Below are 14,330 nucleotides of genomic sequence, written 5' to 3' on the forward strand. Positions count from 1 at the left end.
GCAGGAGCCTCTCCCACCTCCGGCAGCGCTAAGGAGTGAGCAGGCAGGTGGTTAGGAGTGAGCAGGTGTGCGGTAAGGAGTGAGCAGGCGGGTGGTTAGGAGTGAGCAGGCGGGTGGTTAGGAGTGAGCAGGCAGCGGTTAGCGAGGAGGTGGGCGGTTAGGAGTGAGCAGGTGTGCGCTAAGGAGTGAGCAGGCAGGTGGTTAGGAGTGAGCAGGCAGGTGGTTAGGAGTGAGCAGGCGGGTGGTTAGGAGTGAGCAGGCAGCGGTTAGCGAGGAGGTGGGCGGTTAGGAGTGAGCAGGTGTGCGCTAAGGAGTGAGCAGGCAGGTGGTTAGGAGTGAGCAGGCGGGTGGTTAGGAGTGAGCAGGCGGGTGGTTAGGAGTGAGCAGGCGGGTGGTTAGGAGTGAGCAGGCGGGTGGTTAGGAGTGAGCAGGCGGGTGGTTAGGAGTGAGCAGGCGGGTGGTTAGGAGTGAGCAGGTGTGCGGTAAGGAGCGAGCAGGCGGGTGGTTAGGAGTGAGCAGGTGTGCGGTAAGGAGCGAGCAGGCGGGTGGTTAGGAGTGAGCAGGCGGGTGGTTAGGAGTGAGCAGGCGGGTGGTTAGGAGTGAGCAGGCGGGTGGTTAGGAGTGAGCAGGCAGTGGTTAGCGAGGAGGTGGGCGGTTAGGAGTGAGCAGGTGTGCGCTAAGGAGTGAGCAGGCAGGTGGTTAGGAGTGAGCAGGCAGGTGGTTAGGAGTGAGCAGGCGGGTGGTTAGGAGTGAGCAGGCAGCGGTTAGCGAGGAGGTGGGTGGTTAGGAGTGAGGGGTCCTGGATTGCGAGAGGGCGTAGGCCGGGCTGAGGGACACCCCTCCTCCCCTGCACGAATTTTGTGCATTGGGCCTCTAGTAAAAATATTTAAAAGAAAATGGGTGTTACAGCCTTACTCCCACTGACAGCAACTGTCCAATCCTGGGGCCAAGAGAGGCCCGATGCTGCCGTCCCTCCCTGCAATGAAGGCAATGTGCGTTCCATTGTGTACTTGGCTGGAAAAGTTGCACTAAACTTCCATACGATTTCCTATGTCACAGGGATTCTTAAAGGAGTGTAACAGGGAAGGGGATACTGCTGCAGAGCTTCAGAGGAGCAGAGCACGGGAACAAACATGGAGGGGACGATCATCAGGAGAATTGGAACCATACTGTGGAGGTTATGGAGGAGGAGAAATTACTTGAGGTGTGAGGGAGGGAATTTCATGTTTTCCTAAATGGGCAAGATAATGGCACATGGTACTGGAAGTGCACCGTGTGAACAATAGCACAGCCTTTGTAATCGGCTCGGGTCCGGAAAGAAACATTATTAGGATCCCCATAGGACCCCTTGTTCCTACTTCTGGTCGTAAGTCCCCACCACCACTAACTTCTGGTACCACAGATCGTTTGCTGCTTTTCTACTACTCTAGAGGCCCGGTGCATGAAAATTCGTGCACTTGGGGGGGTAGGGGGGCCCCTCAGCCCGGCCTGCACCCTCTCGCAGTCCAGGAGCCCTCAGGATTTCCCGCGGGGAGTGGGCATAAGCCGCAGTCCGGCCTCCCTCTGCAGGAGGCAACTGATGGGCCAATCTGGGGACAGTGCCAGCCGGCAAGTGCCTGCCCCCCCCCCCCCATTGCCCCTCTGCCACCACTGGTTGCCGCTGCCCTTCCCCAATCGCTGTCCCCTCCCTCTGCCCTCTGGCATGTGTCTTGGCTGGCTTGGCACCGCCTGCTCGCCAGCCCCGCCCCCCACCTACCGGTTCCCCCATTCAGTCGATTTGCATATTACGCGTTTATTATATAGGATACAAATGGAAGCACCCAATAAAAACGATGACTTTTGCTTAACATTGTTTGGAGATTTTTATGTCAGTTTTCAATTTAGTCAACAGCTTACCAATATAGAAACTTGTCTTTTGTCCAGAACAAAAAAGCTTGAAAGTAGCTTTTAAAGCTACTTTTTTGTTGTTGATTCTCACTCAAGGATATTTTCCCGTTGATTTTTAGAGAGAGTGGAAAGGAGGAGAGATCCATGTGAGAGAGACACGTTGATTGGTTGCCTCCCGCACGCGCCTGACCAGGGCTGGGGATTGAGCCTGCAACCAAGGTATGTGCCTTGACTGGAATTGAACCCAGGACCCTTCAGTCCGCAGGCCGATGCTCTTCACTGATCCAAGGGGCTAGGGTTGAAGCTGCTTTTTAATATCCGCGAAAGTTATGTTAGATATATTGCACATGGTTCTTTGAAGCACCTGGGGCTGGTGGTTGGGGCGGGGGGGGGGGGCGGGAGGGGGTGGTTGCCAAATCTCAGTAAAAATGGAAAACTGGTTGGTCCTTCCCTCATGATAACTAAGAAAAGACAGGTGAAGGTATGCCCTAATGGCCTTCCACGGCTCCTACCTGACCAAGCTATGGACAGGACAGGGTGCTCTGTTCCCAGGGCGTTCTGTCGACACGGGATCTGAATAAGTATGCAAGGACGATGTTTTCCGGGAACAGAGGCGAATGCTACTGATAGAAGCTACAGGGGCTGCAGTAGACACAGAAGAAGGGGTAAGTAGATCTTTGCTGGGACACCGAGAGCCTTGGAAACAAGTAAGCCTAATTTCTTGGTTAAATGACCTGGTTTTGGTGATTCTGGAGGTTGATGCTTGTGTGGTTTTGGACAATTACGTAGCTTCTCAATGGATTATGGGGACTGCACGAATTAATACAGGAAGTGCTTAAACAGCCTGTTATCTTTACTGTTACTGTATATGCAACACATGTGAAGTCCTAGGAGAAGAGAAAGCAGGGCCACACCTCTCCTCCCCTTTTCTCTCCCCTACTAGGTACCAATGTGTATTTTTCAGCGATTTCTTGGAGAGATCAGTCTCAGCCAGTTTCCAGGCCAGCTCCAAGGGACGGATGGGCTGTGAGAAGAGGGCTGCTTTAGAGTAAGAATCTTGAAATGAGAAAATTCTACTAAGGAAAGAGAGAACAGACATCCGGTAATGCAGTATTTGGTCAAACTCTATCTCAGGAATCCCTATGGTTTAGTGTAAGCCAGGGGTCCTCAAACTTTTTTTTTTTTAAATATATTTTATTGATTTTTTACAGAGAGGAAAGGAGAGGGATAGAGAGCCAGAAACATCGATGAGAGAGAAACATCGATCAGCTGCCTCCTGCACACCCCCTACTGGGGATGTGCCCGCAACCAAGGTACATGCCCCTGACCGGAATTGAACCCAGGACCCTTGAGTCCACAGATCAACGCTCTATCCACTGAGCCAAACCGGCCAGGGTGGTCCTCAAACTTTTTAAACAGGGGGCCAGTTCACTGTCCCTCAGGCCGTTGGAGGGCCAGACTATAGTTAAAAAAACAACAACTATGAACAAATTCCTATGCGCACTGCGGGCCCGGGACGCGTCGGCTGCTAAGCAGGACAGGCAGTGGCACCCGGCGGGCCGGATCCATGTCCTCGGTGGGCTGCATGTGGCCCGTGGGCCGTAGTTTGAGGACCCCTGGTAAGCTATTGTTTTGGAGAAAAATAAGTTATCCTAAGAAAGTTTAAGTGAGTCTGTTAAGAGTGAGATCCTGGGGTGCTGTGGGCTGGGGAGCAGAGTGCCGGCTTTGCCCCCAACACAGCGGGGCTCTCCCTGGTCCTGGGATTCTAACTTCCTCCCAGCCTCAGGCTCTGGGCCTCTGGTCTGAGCTCCAGCCTGGACTCTTCGGTGAAGACATCACTGACCCCTTCAGAGAGAGTCGGGCGCTCCCTCCCAGGCCCCTGGGTAAGAAGGTTGCATTATAGCTGTTGCTTCAGGTCCCACACCCCCCCTCCTCACAAGGCTGGCAGGGCAGTAGCTAAAAGGTGCTCAGTGAAGCCTTGTGAAAGGAATTTGTTCTTGCTCGTGGAATACTGGCCTTTAAATAAAAATTACATGGCAGTTTGGGAGAAAACAATGATCACGTCTAACCCCCAAGTGCTGTGCAGACCTGCCAGGGTTTCAAGCTCGGGGACAGGTTGTCCTGAAGGAGGTCGAGTGCCGTAGTTCATTCTCATGAGCCTCCCCCAGGGAGATTGGCAGCTCCGGGGGAAGGAAGCACAGCTTTCTACTCTGTATCTGTCACAAAAGCAGCACGTTGTTCCTAAATGCCCGGCGAGTGGGTGGTAGTGATGGACATGCAGAAGGTACGAGGCATGGCATCAGATGACAAAGGCAGGGAGGCAAGCATCACATGAAAAAGGCTGGTAAAAACACATACCTGTCACATGCAAAGTTACCCTTTGGAATCGAAGAACAGATAAAGAGCGTCCCAGACAAGAAAAAGCTAAAGGGTTTCATCACCACCAAACTAGTCTATATATATAAAACCCTAACATGCGAATAGACCGAACGGTGGAACGACCGAACAACTGAACAACCGGTAGCTATGATGTGCGCTGACCACCAGGGGGCACGCGCTAAATATGGTAGGTGTTGGGAGCAGGCGGCAGAGTGTGAAACATGGCGGGCATTGGCCGTGGCGGGATGATGGAGCAGGTGAGCAGGGGCGCCAGACCAAGGCGGGGTGCTAGTCGCTGTCATTGGGGTGAGCCTCTGGTGGTTACTGAAAATTCTTTGCTCCTGTGCGATGCAGTCCCACTGGGTGCTTGCACCTGCTGCTGGTGTTGGCACCGCTTCCACCCACAGCTGGCACCGGAGCTGCTGCTTGCTCCTGCTACCGGCGCCCGTCACCGGTCCCAATCACTTGGTGCTGTCAGTGGGTGTGAGCGGCGGCTGCCAGCCCCAATCGCCCCTGAGGGTTTCTCCGCCTCCCCCTGCTCCTGAGGAGCGATCAGGGCAGCAGCCACCACTCGCACCCACTGCTGGTGCTGGCCCCAATCGCTCTGTACCATTAGCAGGTGCGAGCGGGGCCGGCGCCAGCAGTGCATGGGAGCGGCAGCGGCAGGGGCAGGGCTGCTGGCAGACAGGAGACCAGGGCCCATGGTGGGCAGGGTCAGGGCTGCTGGCAGACAGGAGACCAGGGGCCATGGTGGGAGGGGCCAAGTGGGGGCATGGAGGATGGGCTGAGACTCACCCCTGTGCCCACTGCAGCCTCTCGGACCACAGTTCCTTTCAAGGTGCACAAATTTGTGCACTGGGCCCCTAGTCTATACTAATAAATAGAGGAATATGCAAATTGTCTGGGACGCCGTCACAGTAACAGTAACGACCAAACAGCAGGCTGCGTGGGGTGACCAGGCCAGTGGGGGGGGGGGGGTGTTTGGGGGCAACCAGGCCAGTGGGGGGGAGGTAGTAAGGGGAGACCAGGCTGGTGGGGGGGGGCAGTTAGGGGTGACCAGGCTGGCAGAGGTGGGCAATTGGGGGAGACCAGGCTGGCAGGGGGGACAGTAAGGGGTGACCAGGCCGGCAGGGGCGGGGGAAGTTAGGGGCGACCAGGCCGGCAGGGGGGGGACAGTTGGGGGTGATTAGGCTGGCAGGCAGAGGCAGTTAGGGGTGATCAGGTTGGCAGGGGGGGGGCAGTTAGGGCGATCAGGCAGGCAGGCAGGTGAGCAGTTAGGAGCCAGTGGTCCTGGATTGTGAGAGGGATGTCCGACTGCTAAACCGGCAGTTGGACATCTTCTGAGAGGTCCTGGATTGGAGAGGGTGCAGGCTGGGCCGAGGGGATTTCCCCCTCCCGTGCATGAATTTCATGCACCGGGCCTCTAGTATTATATAAAATGCTAAAGGGACCTCTTTAAGTAGGAGAAGAAAAATAAACACCCCAAACTATGAACAATAAAATGGCAATAAATACATATCTATTAACAATTGAGTCTAAGAAACAAAATAAATGAACAAGCAGAACAGAAACATACTCATAGATACAGAGAATATTTTGACAGTTGCTAGATGGGTGAGAAAGGTGAAGGGATTAAGAAGTACAAATCAGTAGTAACAGAATCATCATGGGGACGTGAGGTACAGCACAGGGAAATAACATTATCCTAATAACTATGGTGTCAGATGGATGGAGATTGATCGGGGTGATCACTTAGTAAGTTATGTAATGTCTAATCACTGGTGTGTACACCTGAAACTAATATTATAATGTATGTTGGTTTTAATTGAAAAATTTTAAAAATAATTTTAGAAAACCCCACATATATGTAACAGCCACAAGGTGGCAGCTTAGAACTATGACACAGGGATGGATCATTCAAAGACCACACTGCAGGGATGGTGAGCAGAGTGGAGAAGGGAGAGCAGGTACCACAGGGGCAACTGGAACAGGGGAGGACGATAGAGACCGTGGTGTGTGGTGCCTGCTGCTCACATCTTTATGATTTTGTTTCCATAGAAAAAGGACAGACACAAGAACACGCTCATGCACAGCAAAGCCTCATCGAGGCCTCGCTTCCCTGGGGGCGTTCCTCGGAAGCCCCGGCGGGAACCAGGCGTTGGAACAGGAGTGCAGCCCCTCAGGTGGGCCTCACAGACTGCAGGCACTTCCTGAGGCTAATTTCACTTTTGTCTGGTTCTCACCTGATGCATGGACTTTAGAACCTAACCCTCTTAGTAAATACGACTCAACTCTGCTTGTAAAAATGTACATATGTAATTTTTAAAAAATATATTCTCGCCCTAGCCGGTTTGGCTCAGTGGAGAGAGTGTAGGTCTGTGGACTGAAGGGTCCCGGGTTCGATTCTGGTCAAGGACACATGCCCAGGTTGTGGGCTCGATCCCCAGTAGGGGGCGTGCAGGAGGCAGCCATCTCTCTCATCATTGATGTTTCTCTCTCTCCCTCTCCCTTCCTCTCTGAAATCAAGAAAAATATATTAAAAAAATACATTCTTATTGATTTTTTACAGAGAGAAAGGGAGAGGGGTGGAGAGTTAGAAACAGCAATCAGCTGCCTCCTGCACACCTCCTACTGGGGATCGAGCTTGCAACCAAGGTACATGCCCTTGACCAAAATTGAACCTGGGACCTTTCAGTCTGAGGCCTGATGCTTTATCCACTGAGCCAAACCAGTTAGGGCTGTACATATGTAATTTTTTTAAAAAAATATATTTTATTGATATTTCACAGAGAGGAAGGGAGAGGGATAGAGAGCCAGAAACATCGATGAGAGAGAAACATCGATCAGCTGCCTCCTGCACACCTCCCACTGGGGATGTGCCCGCAACCAAGGTACATGCCCTTGACCGGAATCGAACCCGGGACCCCTGAGTCCGCAGGCCGACGCTCTATCCACTGAGCCAAACCGGTTTCGGCTGTAATTTTTTTAATGTTATATATCACATATATTTTATATCTTGTAAAAATATGTAACACACTAGGGGACCAGTGCATGAAAATTCAGCCCGGCCTGCCCCCTCTCACAGTCCGGGAGCCCTCAGGGGCAGGAGTCGACCTGGCAATCAGGGGAAGGCGATCACAACTCTGCTGCTGCCACTGCCAGCAGCGCAAGCCTCAGCTGGCCCTGGTTACCTGAACCCTGGGCAGCTGGGCAGCTGCCATTTGAGGCTTGCCTGCACCTCGGGCGGGCCCTGAGCGGCTGGGCAGCTGAGGGCAGGTCCGGCTGCACCATGCTCCTGCCACCCGCCGGCTGGGCTGAAAGGACTGGGGACTCTGGCGTGGCTGAGGGGACTGGGTGCCACCATCTTGTGGCTATGGATGGGCGCTGCCATATTTGTCACGGTGTGATGGTCAATTTGCATATTCTCTCTTTATAACATAGGATGCTCTTAAGTCAGGGAGCCAGTGCTGTCCACCATGCCGGGGACTCAGTAGGTGCTCCATATATGCTTGGAAACGAAGGGAAGGGAAGGGGCAGACTTAGCAGCAGAGCAAACACTCAATGTAGTGCAGAGGGTCACAGAGGGCCATACACTATTAAACGTAGCGCAGGGAGCAAGTTGCCACAATGGAGAAAGAGAACGCCACCTTTCTTCCTTGTCTCAGAGCGCAGCTGCTGGGTTTCATGGACCCTGAGTTCCAGGGGCCCCTCCTCAATTTTTTTTTCAATTAAAGAAAATTTGTTTAATTGATTTCAGAGAGCAAGGGCGAGACAGAGAGGGATAGAAACATCAGTGATGAGAGAGAATCATTGATTGGCTGCCTCCTGCACGCCCCACACTGGGAATCAAGCCCGCAACCTGGGCATGTACCCTTGACCAGAATTGAACTGTGACCTCCTGGTTCATTGGTCGATACTCAGCCACTGAGCCATGCTGGCCGGGCCTCTCCTCAATTTTGATCCAAACGGTCACCACATCCACATGCCCTTCTAGTGACTTGAACTCCAGGTCTTCACACATGACTGTGACACGCTGAAGAGAATAAGGGTGTCCTGAAGGTGGTTGCTGCAAGGCCACGTTTACTGAGCACAGGCATGCTGTCTGAACGCCGTGTTTCCAGTTCCCCGAACAGAGCAGGCGCTTCATGAAGACTGATTACAAGGCCAGCCCGCCAAGCAGACGGCCCAGAGGCAATCACAGACCCTGCGGACGTGGGGGTACTGAAGTAACGCAAAGGACCTGTTATTTATGGTAAGCCATTTGCATACTACATAAAACATAGCTTTTGTTAAGTACATAACAAATCAAAACTACATGTTAGCAAAGTCACCTTTCCTCAGACCCACACTGGTCTAAGAAAAGCTATGCGTGTAGGCAACAGGTACTGTGTACTTCTGCCTTCGAGGGACTTATACCTAGTGGGGGGAAGTCACTTGTCCCTAAAAACACTCAACAACATATAGGATTCGGTGGGAGCTCAGAGGAGAGGGAGACCACTGTTGGTTTCAAGGAGGCTTTCGTAGAGGAGGCTGACCTTGATCCGGACTCTGGAAGGTGCGTCATACCCAGATACCAACAGCAGGGAAGTATTCCTGGCGCTGGGAGACAGGTCAGCAGGTGTGAGGAACGGACGGACAGCTGCTCCTGGGGGTGTGGCCGGAGAGGATGGATGCAGAAGGGGTGGAGCAGGAGGGCTCCTGGGAGCCATGCCCCGGCTGTTCTCCACCTCAGGGACATGGAGGGTCTTTGAAGAGGGTAGTGACCTGGTGGAGGCTGAGCTTTTTTTATTTTTTTATAATTTTTTATTGATGTCAGAGAGGAAGGGAGAGGGAGAGAGAGATAGAAACATCAATGATGAGAGAGAATCATTGATCAGCTGCCTCCTGCACACCCCACACTGGGGATTGAGCCTGCAACCCGGGCATGTGCCCTGACTGGGAATTGAACCGTGACCTCCTGGTTCATAGGTTGATACTCAACCACTGAGCCACATCAGTCAGGCCAAGCTGTACTTCTTTTTTTTTTTTTTTTTTACTATGTTTTTATTGATTTCAGAGAGGAAGGAAGAATCATTGATTGGCTGCCTCCTGCACGCCCCCTACTGGGAATGGAACCTGATACCCGGGCATGTGCCCTTGACTGGGAATCGAACCCAGGACCCTTCAGTCTGCAGGCTGAAGCTCTATCCACTGAGCCAAGCCGACCAGGACCTGGTGTAGTATTGGTTAGACAGAAAGTAAGTGCCCTTGAGTATTTGAGATGTTCAAAGTGATTCCCCATCTCCAGTCCAAGGCCAGAGCTATGACTGAACTGTACTCTCAATTCTCTGGGCAAATGACCCCCAGGCAGGTCTCATACCCTTCCTTAAAAGCTTTTAATTTTTTCCCCTGAATTTTATTTTATTTTTAGCTCTACAGTTCACATTTCACACCAAACTACCACTAACCTTCCCATCCATCCATCCATCCATCCATCCATCCATCCATCCATCCATCCAAACACAATCCTACATTATTGAATAATGACATTGTGCTGTAAAGGCATCAATGTGTAACCCATCTCCCTTGTTCATACCTCATATGCGAGGTGTCTACATTAGCACCAAGGACCGTCTATCACAAAGCCATCCTCAGAAATTTCTAGGATAAGTAAAGCAAATCATGCCGTTTCACTCTACAGGGCTGGTTTGAGGGCCAATTGGTGAAATGTGCAGGTTCTTCTTAGCTCCTGGTCCTCTGACCGGAATGTGCAATGCTTGGTGGTAAAATTCCCCGCCTGAGAGGTCCCCATGTAAGATGACACTTCTTCCCGTGATGGCTCATTATTTCTTTTTTCCTCTCTCCTCCCTCAGATGAAATGGAGCAGCGGTCTGTACTTCCCGACTGCTTGTCAGGAAGCAATGACGACTTAATCTGCTGCGTCCATGAGGTGTTGTTCTTTCTCCGTAACCCTCCAGAGTCCCATCTGGGGAGCCAGTTCCATGGAAACACTGACTAGAGGCTTAAGTAATGACACTTGGAGCAAATGTGGTTCATTGCCTTTTATTCTCACCCAAAGCTGCAGAGAACCCCGTCTCCCCGAGTCCCTGCACCCCCTGCCCTCCTGCTCACACAGAGCAACGTCAGTGACTGGAGTGCCCAGAACCCACAGCGGCACCTGTCACAGCAGACCCCGTGGTCACAGGACATGTGGGCATCATTCTTCTATACCCAGAGGTTCCCGGATGCTGCTGCTCTCACCACCACGGTGAGAACTGAAAAGCCTGTGTCCGAGGCTCACGACACAGCTCTCTTCTGCACCCGGGGCGTGGCTTGTGGTTCAGAATGATAGGCCCCCCGGCTCATCAGGCACTTTGGTGAGCAGCAAACCTTGTCAAACCCGGCTCTCCAGAGTCTTCTCCCCTTGGACTGGCCTGAGAGACCATCTTCTCTTTTCAACTGGCTTCCTAAATGCAGACAGAGACTCTATGCTTGCATTTCACTGCCTGACCTTGGCACTTAGTGGTGCCTTTAAAAAAAAAAAAATAACACTGATCAGAATGCGTCCTTACTGTTGATTTAAATGGCAAGTTGATCTCCATGCTCCTGTAGCCCCGTGTGGCTCAGTGGTTGAGCACCAACCCATGCACCAAGCAGTAGCTGTTCGATTCCTGGTCAGGAATTCCTGGTCAGGGCACGTGTCCGGTTGTGGGCTCGATCCCCAGCATGGGGTGTGCAGGAGGCAGCCGATTGATGTTGATGCATATCTCTCTCTCTCTCTCTCTCTCTCTCTCTCTCTCTCTCTCTCTCTCTCTCTCCCTTCTCCCTCCCTAAAATCAATAAAAACATATTTTTAAAAATGTGCTGGAGGCTTTCTTATTGCTCAGCCATGGCCCTCCAGGCCGGGGGGCTTCCTCTGACACCTCCGTTCCACTCTTGGCCCCACAGGAGTTCGATGGCCGCCCTTCTGTACTGTTTCCTGGTGGCTCTAGCCAGGAAATAGCGCTCCTGGGTTTGGGTCCCATAACCTCCCTTGGGGATCCCAGGGAGCAAGCGGGGACCTGAGCCACACATGGCATTTAACACGCCTTCACTCTCAGCGGGTGGGAACGACTTCTTGTGTTCACAAAGCAGCCTCCATGCCCTCTGTCTCTGCTACATGTCTTCTTAGATCCTTTCTGTGAGCATGGGATGGGCCCGGGCCGGTGTGAGTAGGAAAGAAATACTGTGGGGGAAAATAGTACTTAAAAAATGTAACCTGCCCCACGAGTAAGTTGAGAGGGAAACTGTAGGAACTGAGTTAGCATAGGTTGTTCCTAAAGCAGCCGTGGGCAAACGATGGCCCGCGGGCCGGATCTGGCCCGTTCGGCTGTTCTATCCGGCCCGCGGAGCCGAAAGAGTGGAGGGTTCTCTTGCTCTCCCCTCCGCTCCTTCACCAGCAGCAGTGTTAACATGGCAACGTCCGGAAACACGGCCGCAGCTCCTTCTTCTGAGTGGGCGGATTTATATCCCCCATTCAGTAGAAGGAACAACCTCTCCATCTTCCAGAGGCTCCTTGGAATGCCCGCGGACGGTCCCCCGACATCACCCTGGGAATGCGGAGACACGTTACCGTGGTGATGGAGGGAGACACGCCCCTGGAGAGCACAGTGTCAGAGCATTAGCTAAAAAGGAGACCAACAACACTATTCCCACTGAAGTGGATGTTTTAAAGACCAAAAACCTTCCAACCCAGTCTACATTGCCATCTACATCTACGTCCCGGGCATCATTTGGAAGTTGCACTAAAGAAAATGTTTAATTTACTGTACACATTTTGTTCTTTTCTATTTGTTTTAGTTTTAAATTATTTTATTATATTTAAGTTTAATTTGAAAGGCTTTTGTACCTTTCCTTTGTCAGGCAATTTTATTTTGCCTTTGCCATCTTCAATATAAGGTATGTTATTGTGCTATGATTCCTCCATCTTTTGAAGTTTCAAATTATAATAATTAGTGTTTACATTCTTCTTGTTAAAATATTTGAAATGAATAAAACTATTGAAATAAAAAATAAAAGACCCTACCCTTTTATGTAATGATGTTTACTTTGAATTTATATTAGTTCACACAAACACTCCATCCATGCTTTTGTTCCGGTCCTCCGGTCCAGTTTAAGAACCCATTGTGGCCCTCGAGTCAAAAAGTTTGCCCACCCCTGTCCTAAAGGGACGTTAGCCCAAGAAAGGAAGAAAAGAGTGAGGCAGAATTGAGAGATGGGCTGGGAACGTCAGTTTATTGGAAAACCAGTAACCAGCTCTGGCCTCTTTACCTGAAGTCCCACCTGAGTTTTCTTGATGGGAATTTTCAGGAGTGAAATACGTTGCTCTTTGGCCCCTGTTTACCTGGGTAGCAAATGTACCAGGCGTCTAGCACATTAGTGGATTTTGTAAGTCAGCGCATTTCCATTAAGTGAATGAACAATGAAAAGCTGTGGACATGCTGGCCGGACGGAAGCAGCACAGGGCTGCCCGGGCAGGCGGAGCCGCACAAATGATTGCTGTTGGAAAGACCGAGATGACATTTTCTCTCGCTCAGTGGGCTCTCGTTAGTCTGGGGCACCAGCAGGTATATGTTCGAGAACGTACTTCAGGAACAGGTCTCAGCCAGGCACTTGACTACTGAATGTTGACACACACAGAAGAAACCAGCCAAGCAATCACCTCCACGGGCCGTGTGCGGGATACTGGACTTTAACTCCTTGCAGCGAGCTCGCCTGCGAGATGGATCAAAGGCTGGAAGTTATGATGTTTGCCTTTTAAAAGGTGAGTGCCGTTCCCAATTGCGTAGTTTGCGACTTCCAGCTGCAAGTGACAGCATGGATTCCTGGGTTCCGCCGTGGTGGCTGCTCGCTGCCTCCTGCCTCGCGGCGTCTGGCCTGGTAAGAAAACAACGCGTGGAGAACAATTAGAAAAACCTGGGCAGCGGACACCATCTGCTCAAGAAACATTTGTTCGCTTTCTGTTTTTTTATGAATGTTGACGTGTTAATGGAATGAGCGTTTCCTTTTGGCGAGCAGAGGCGGGCGGGGTCTGGGGAGTCAGAGACATGGACATAACGCTAGGTTTCTCTCCGTTTCATTGTCATGTGACAAGTTTTCTTCTGATAAGATGGGAAACGGGAAATGGGAAAATCATTCCATTTTTAAAAATATATATATTTTATTGATTTTTTACAGAGAGGAAGGGAGAGGGAGAGAGAGTTAGAAACATCGATGAGAGAGAAACATGGATCAGCTGCCTCCTGCACGCCCCCCACTGGGGATGTGCCCGCAACCAAGGTACATGGCCTTGACCGGAATCGAACCTGGGACCCTTCAGTCCGCAGGCCGATGCTCTATCCACTGAGCCACACCGGTTAGGGCAAATCATTCCATTTTCATTGCCGAATGACATCAGATTGCTGGCCCAGGAGGTGAGGCGCGAATGGAGTGAATGGTGCCCATCAGGGCGCAGGAAATGCTTAGGAAATCGGGCAACATGGGGTTTCCCGGCCGCTCCCTCAGGAAGTGAGACCAGGCCTTCTGAGCGACAGGCAGTTTGTACCGTCACCCAGCCCGAGGTTACAGGTGAAGTTCCAAATGCCTGGGCAGCCTCTGGCTGTCATCTACAATAACCGTTCTTATAATACGCTCATGTTCCGTGAATAGCAGCGGTCGCGCTGAGAACAGGAGAAACCATTGGACAGCCTTACACTGCAATCAGGACCAAACGCACAGGTGGTTCGGTAGAAACGCTTGCATGTGTCTGTCTGTGTGGCTGAAGCGTGAGACCCGCAGCGCCTGTGGCTGTCAGTGAGGACGGACATCGTCCAACGCACGCACTGCCACTCTCACCAAAGGCTCCACGTGAATCTAGAAGTTAGATACTAATGATGTGATTAATGTATTTACATAAAATTGTTCCTTACATTTGGGTGGCATTTTGTTATGGTTTAAAAGCGCTTTCGTGTGACATCGTGTAAGCCTCACGGTGCCCTGCAGAGCAGATGTGACCGGGTTTAACGAGTGGCAGGAAGGGGAACTGCCTTCCTCGTAGCTGGTGGAAT

The 14,330-nt window shown here is 51.6% G+C and overlaps 1 protein-coding gene across 1 annotated transcript in view; it reads left to right on the forward strand.

Moving 5' to 3' along the window:
• Positions 1-12,529: 12,529 nt before the first annotated feature.
• Positions 12,530-14,330, forward strand: part of MEP1B (meprin A subunit beta) — a 29,288-nt gene continuing 27,487 nt past the window's right edge. The window contains exon 1 of the mRNA XM_080685359.1: positions 12,530-13,164. Within this exon, the coding sequence (XP_080541485.1) occupies positions 13,102-13,164 (63 nt within the window). The 5' untranslated portion in view covers positions 12,530-13,101. The remainder of the gene's footprint in view (positions 13,165-14,330) is intronic.

This window comes from Plecotus auritus (genome assembly GCF_963455305.1).
Source record: "Plecotus auritus genome assembly, chromosome: 8".
NCBI classification, from domain to species: Eukaryota; Metazoa; Chordata; class Mammalia; order Chiroptera; family Vespertilionidae; genus Plecotus; species Plecotus auritus.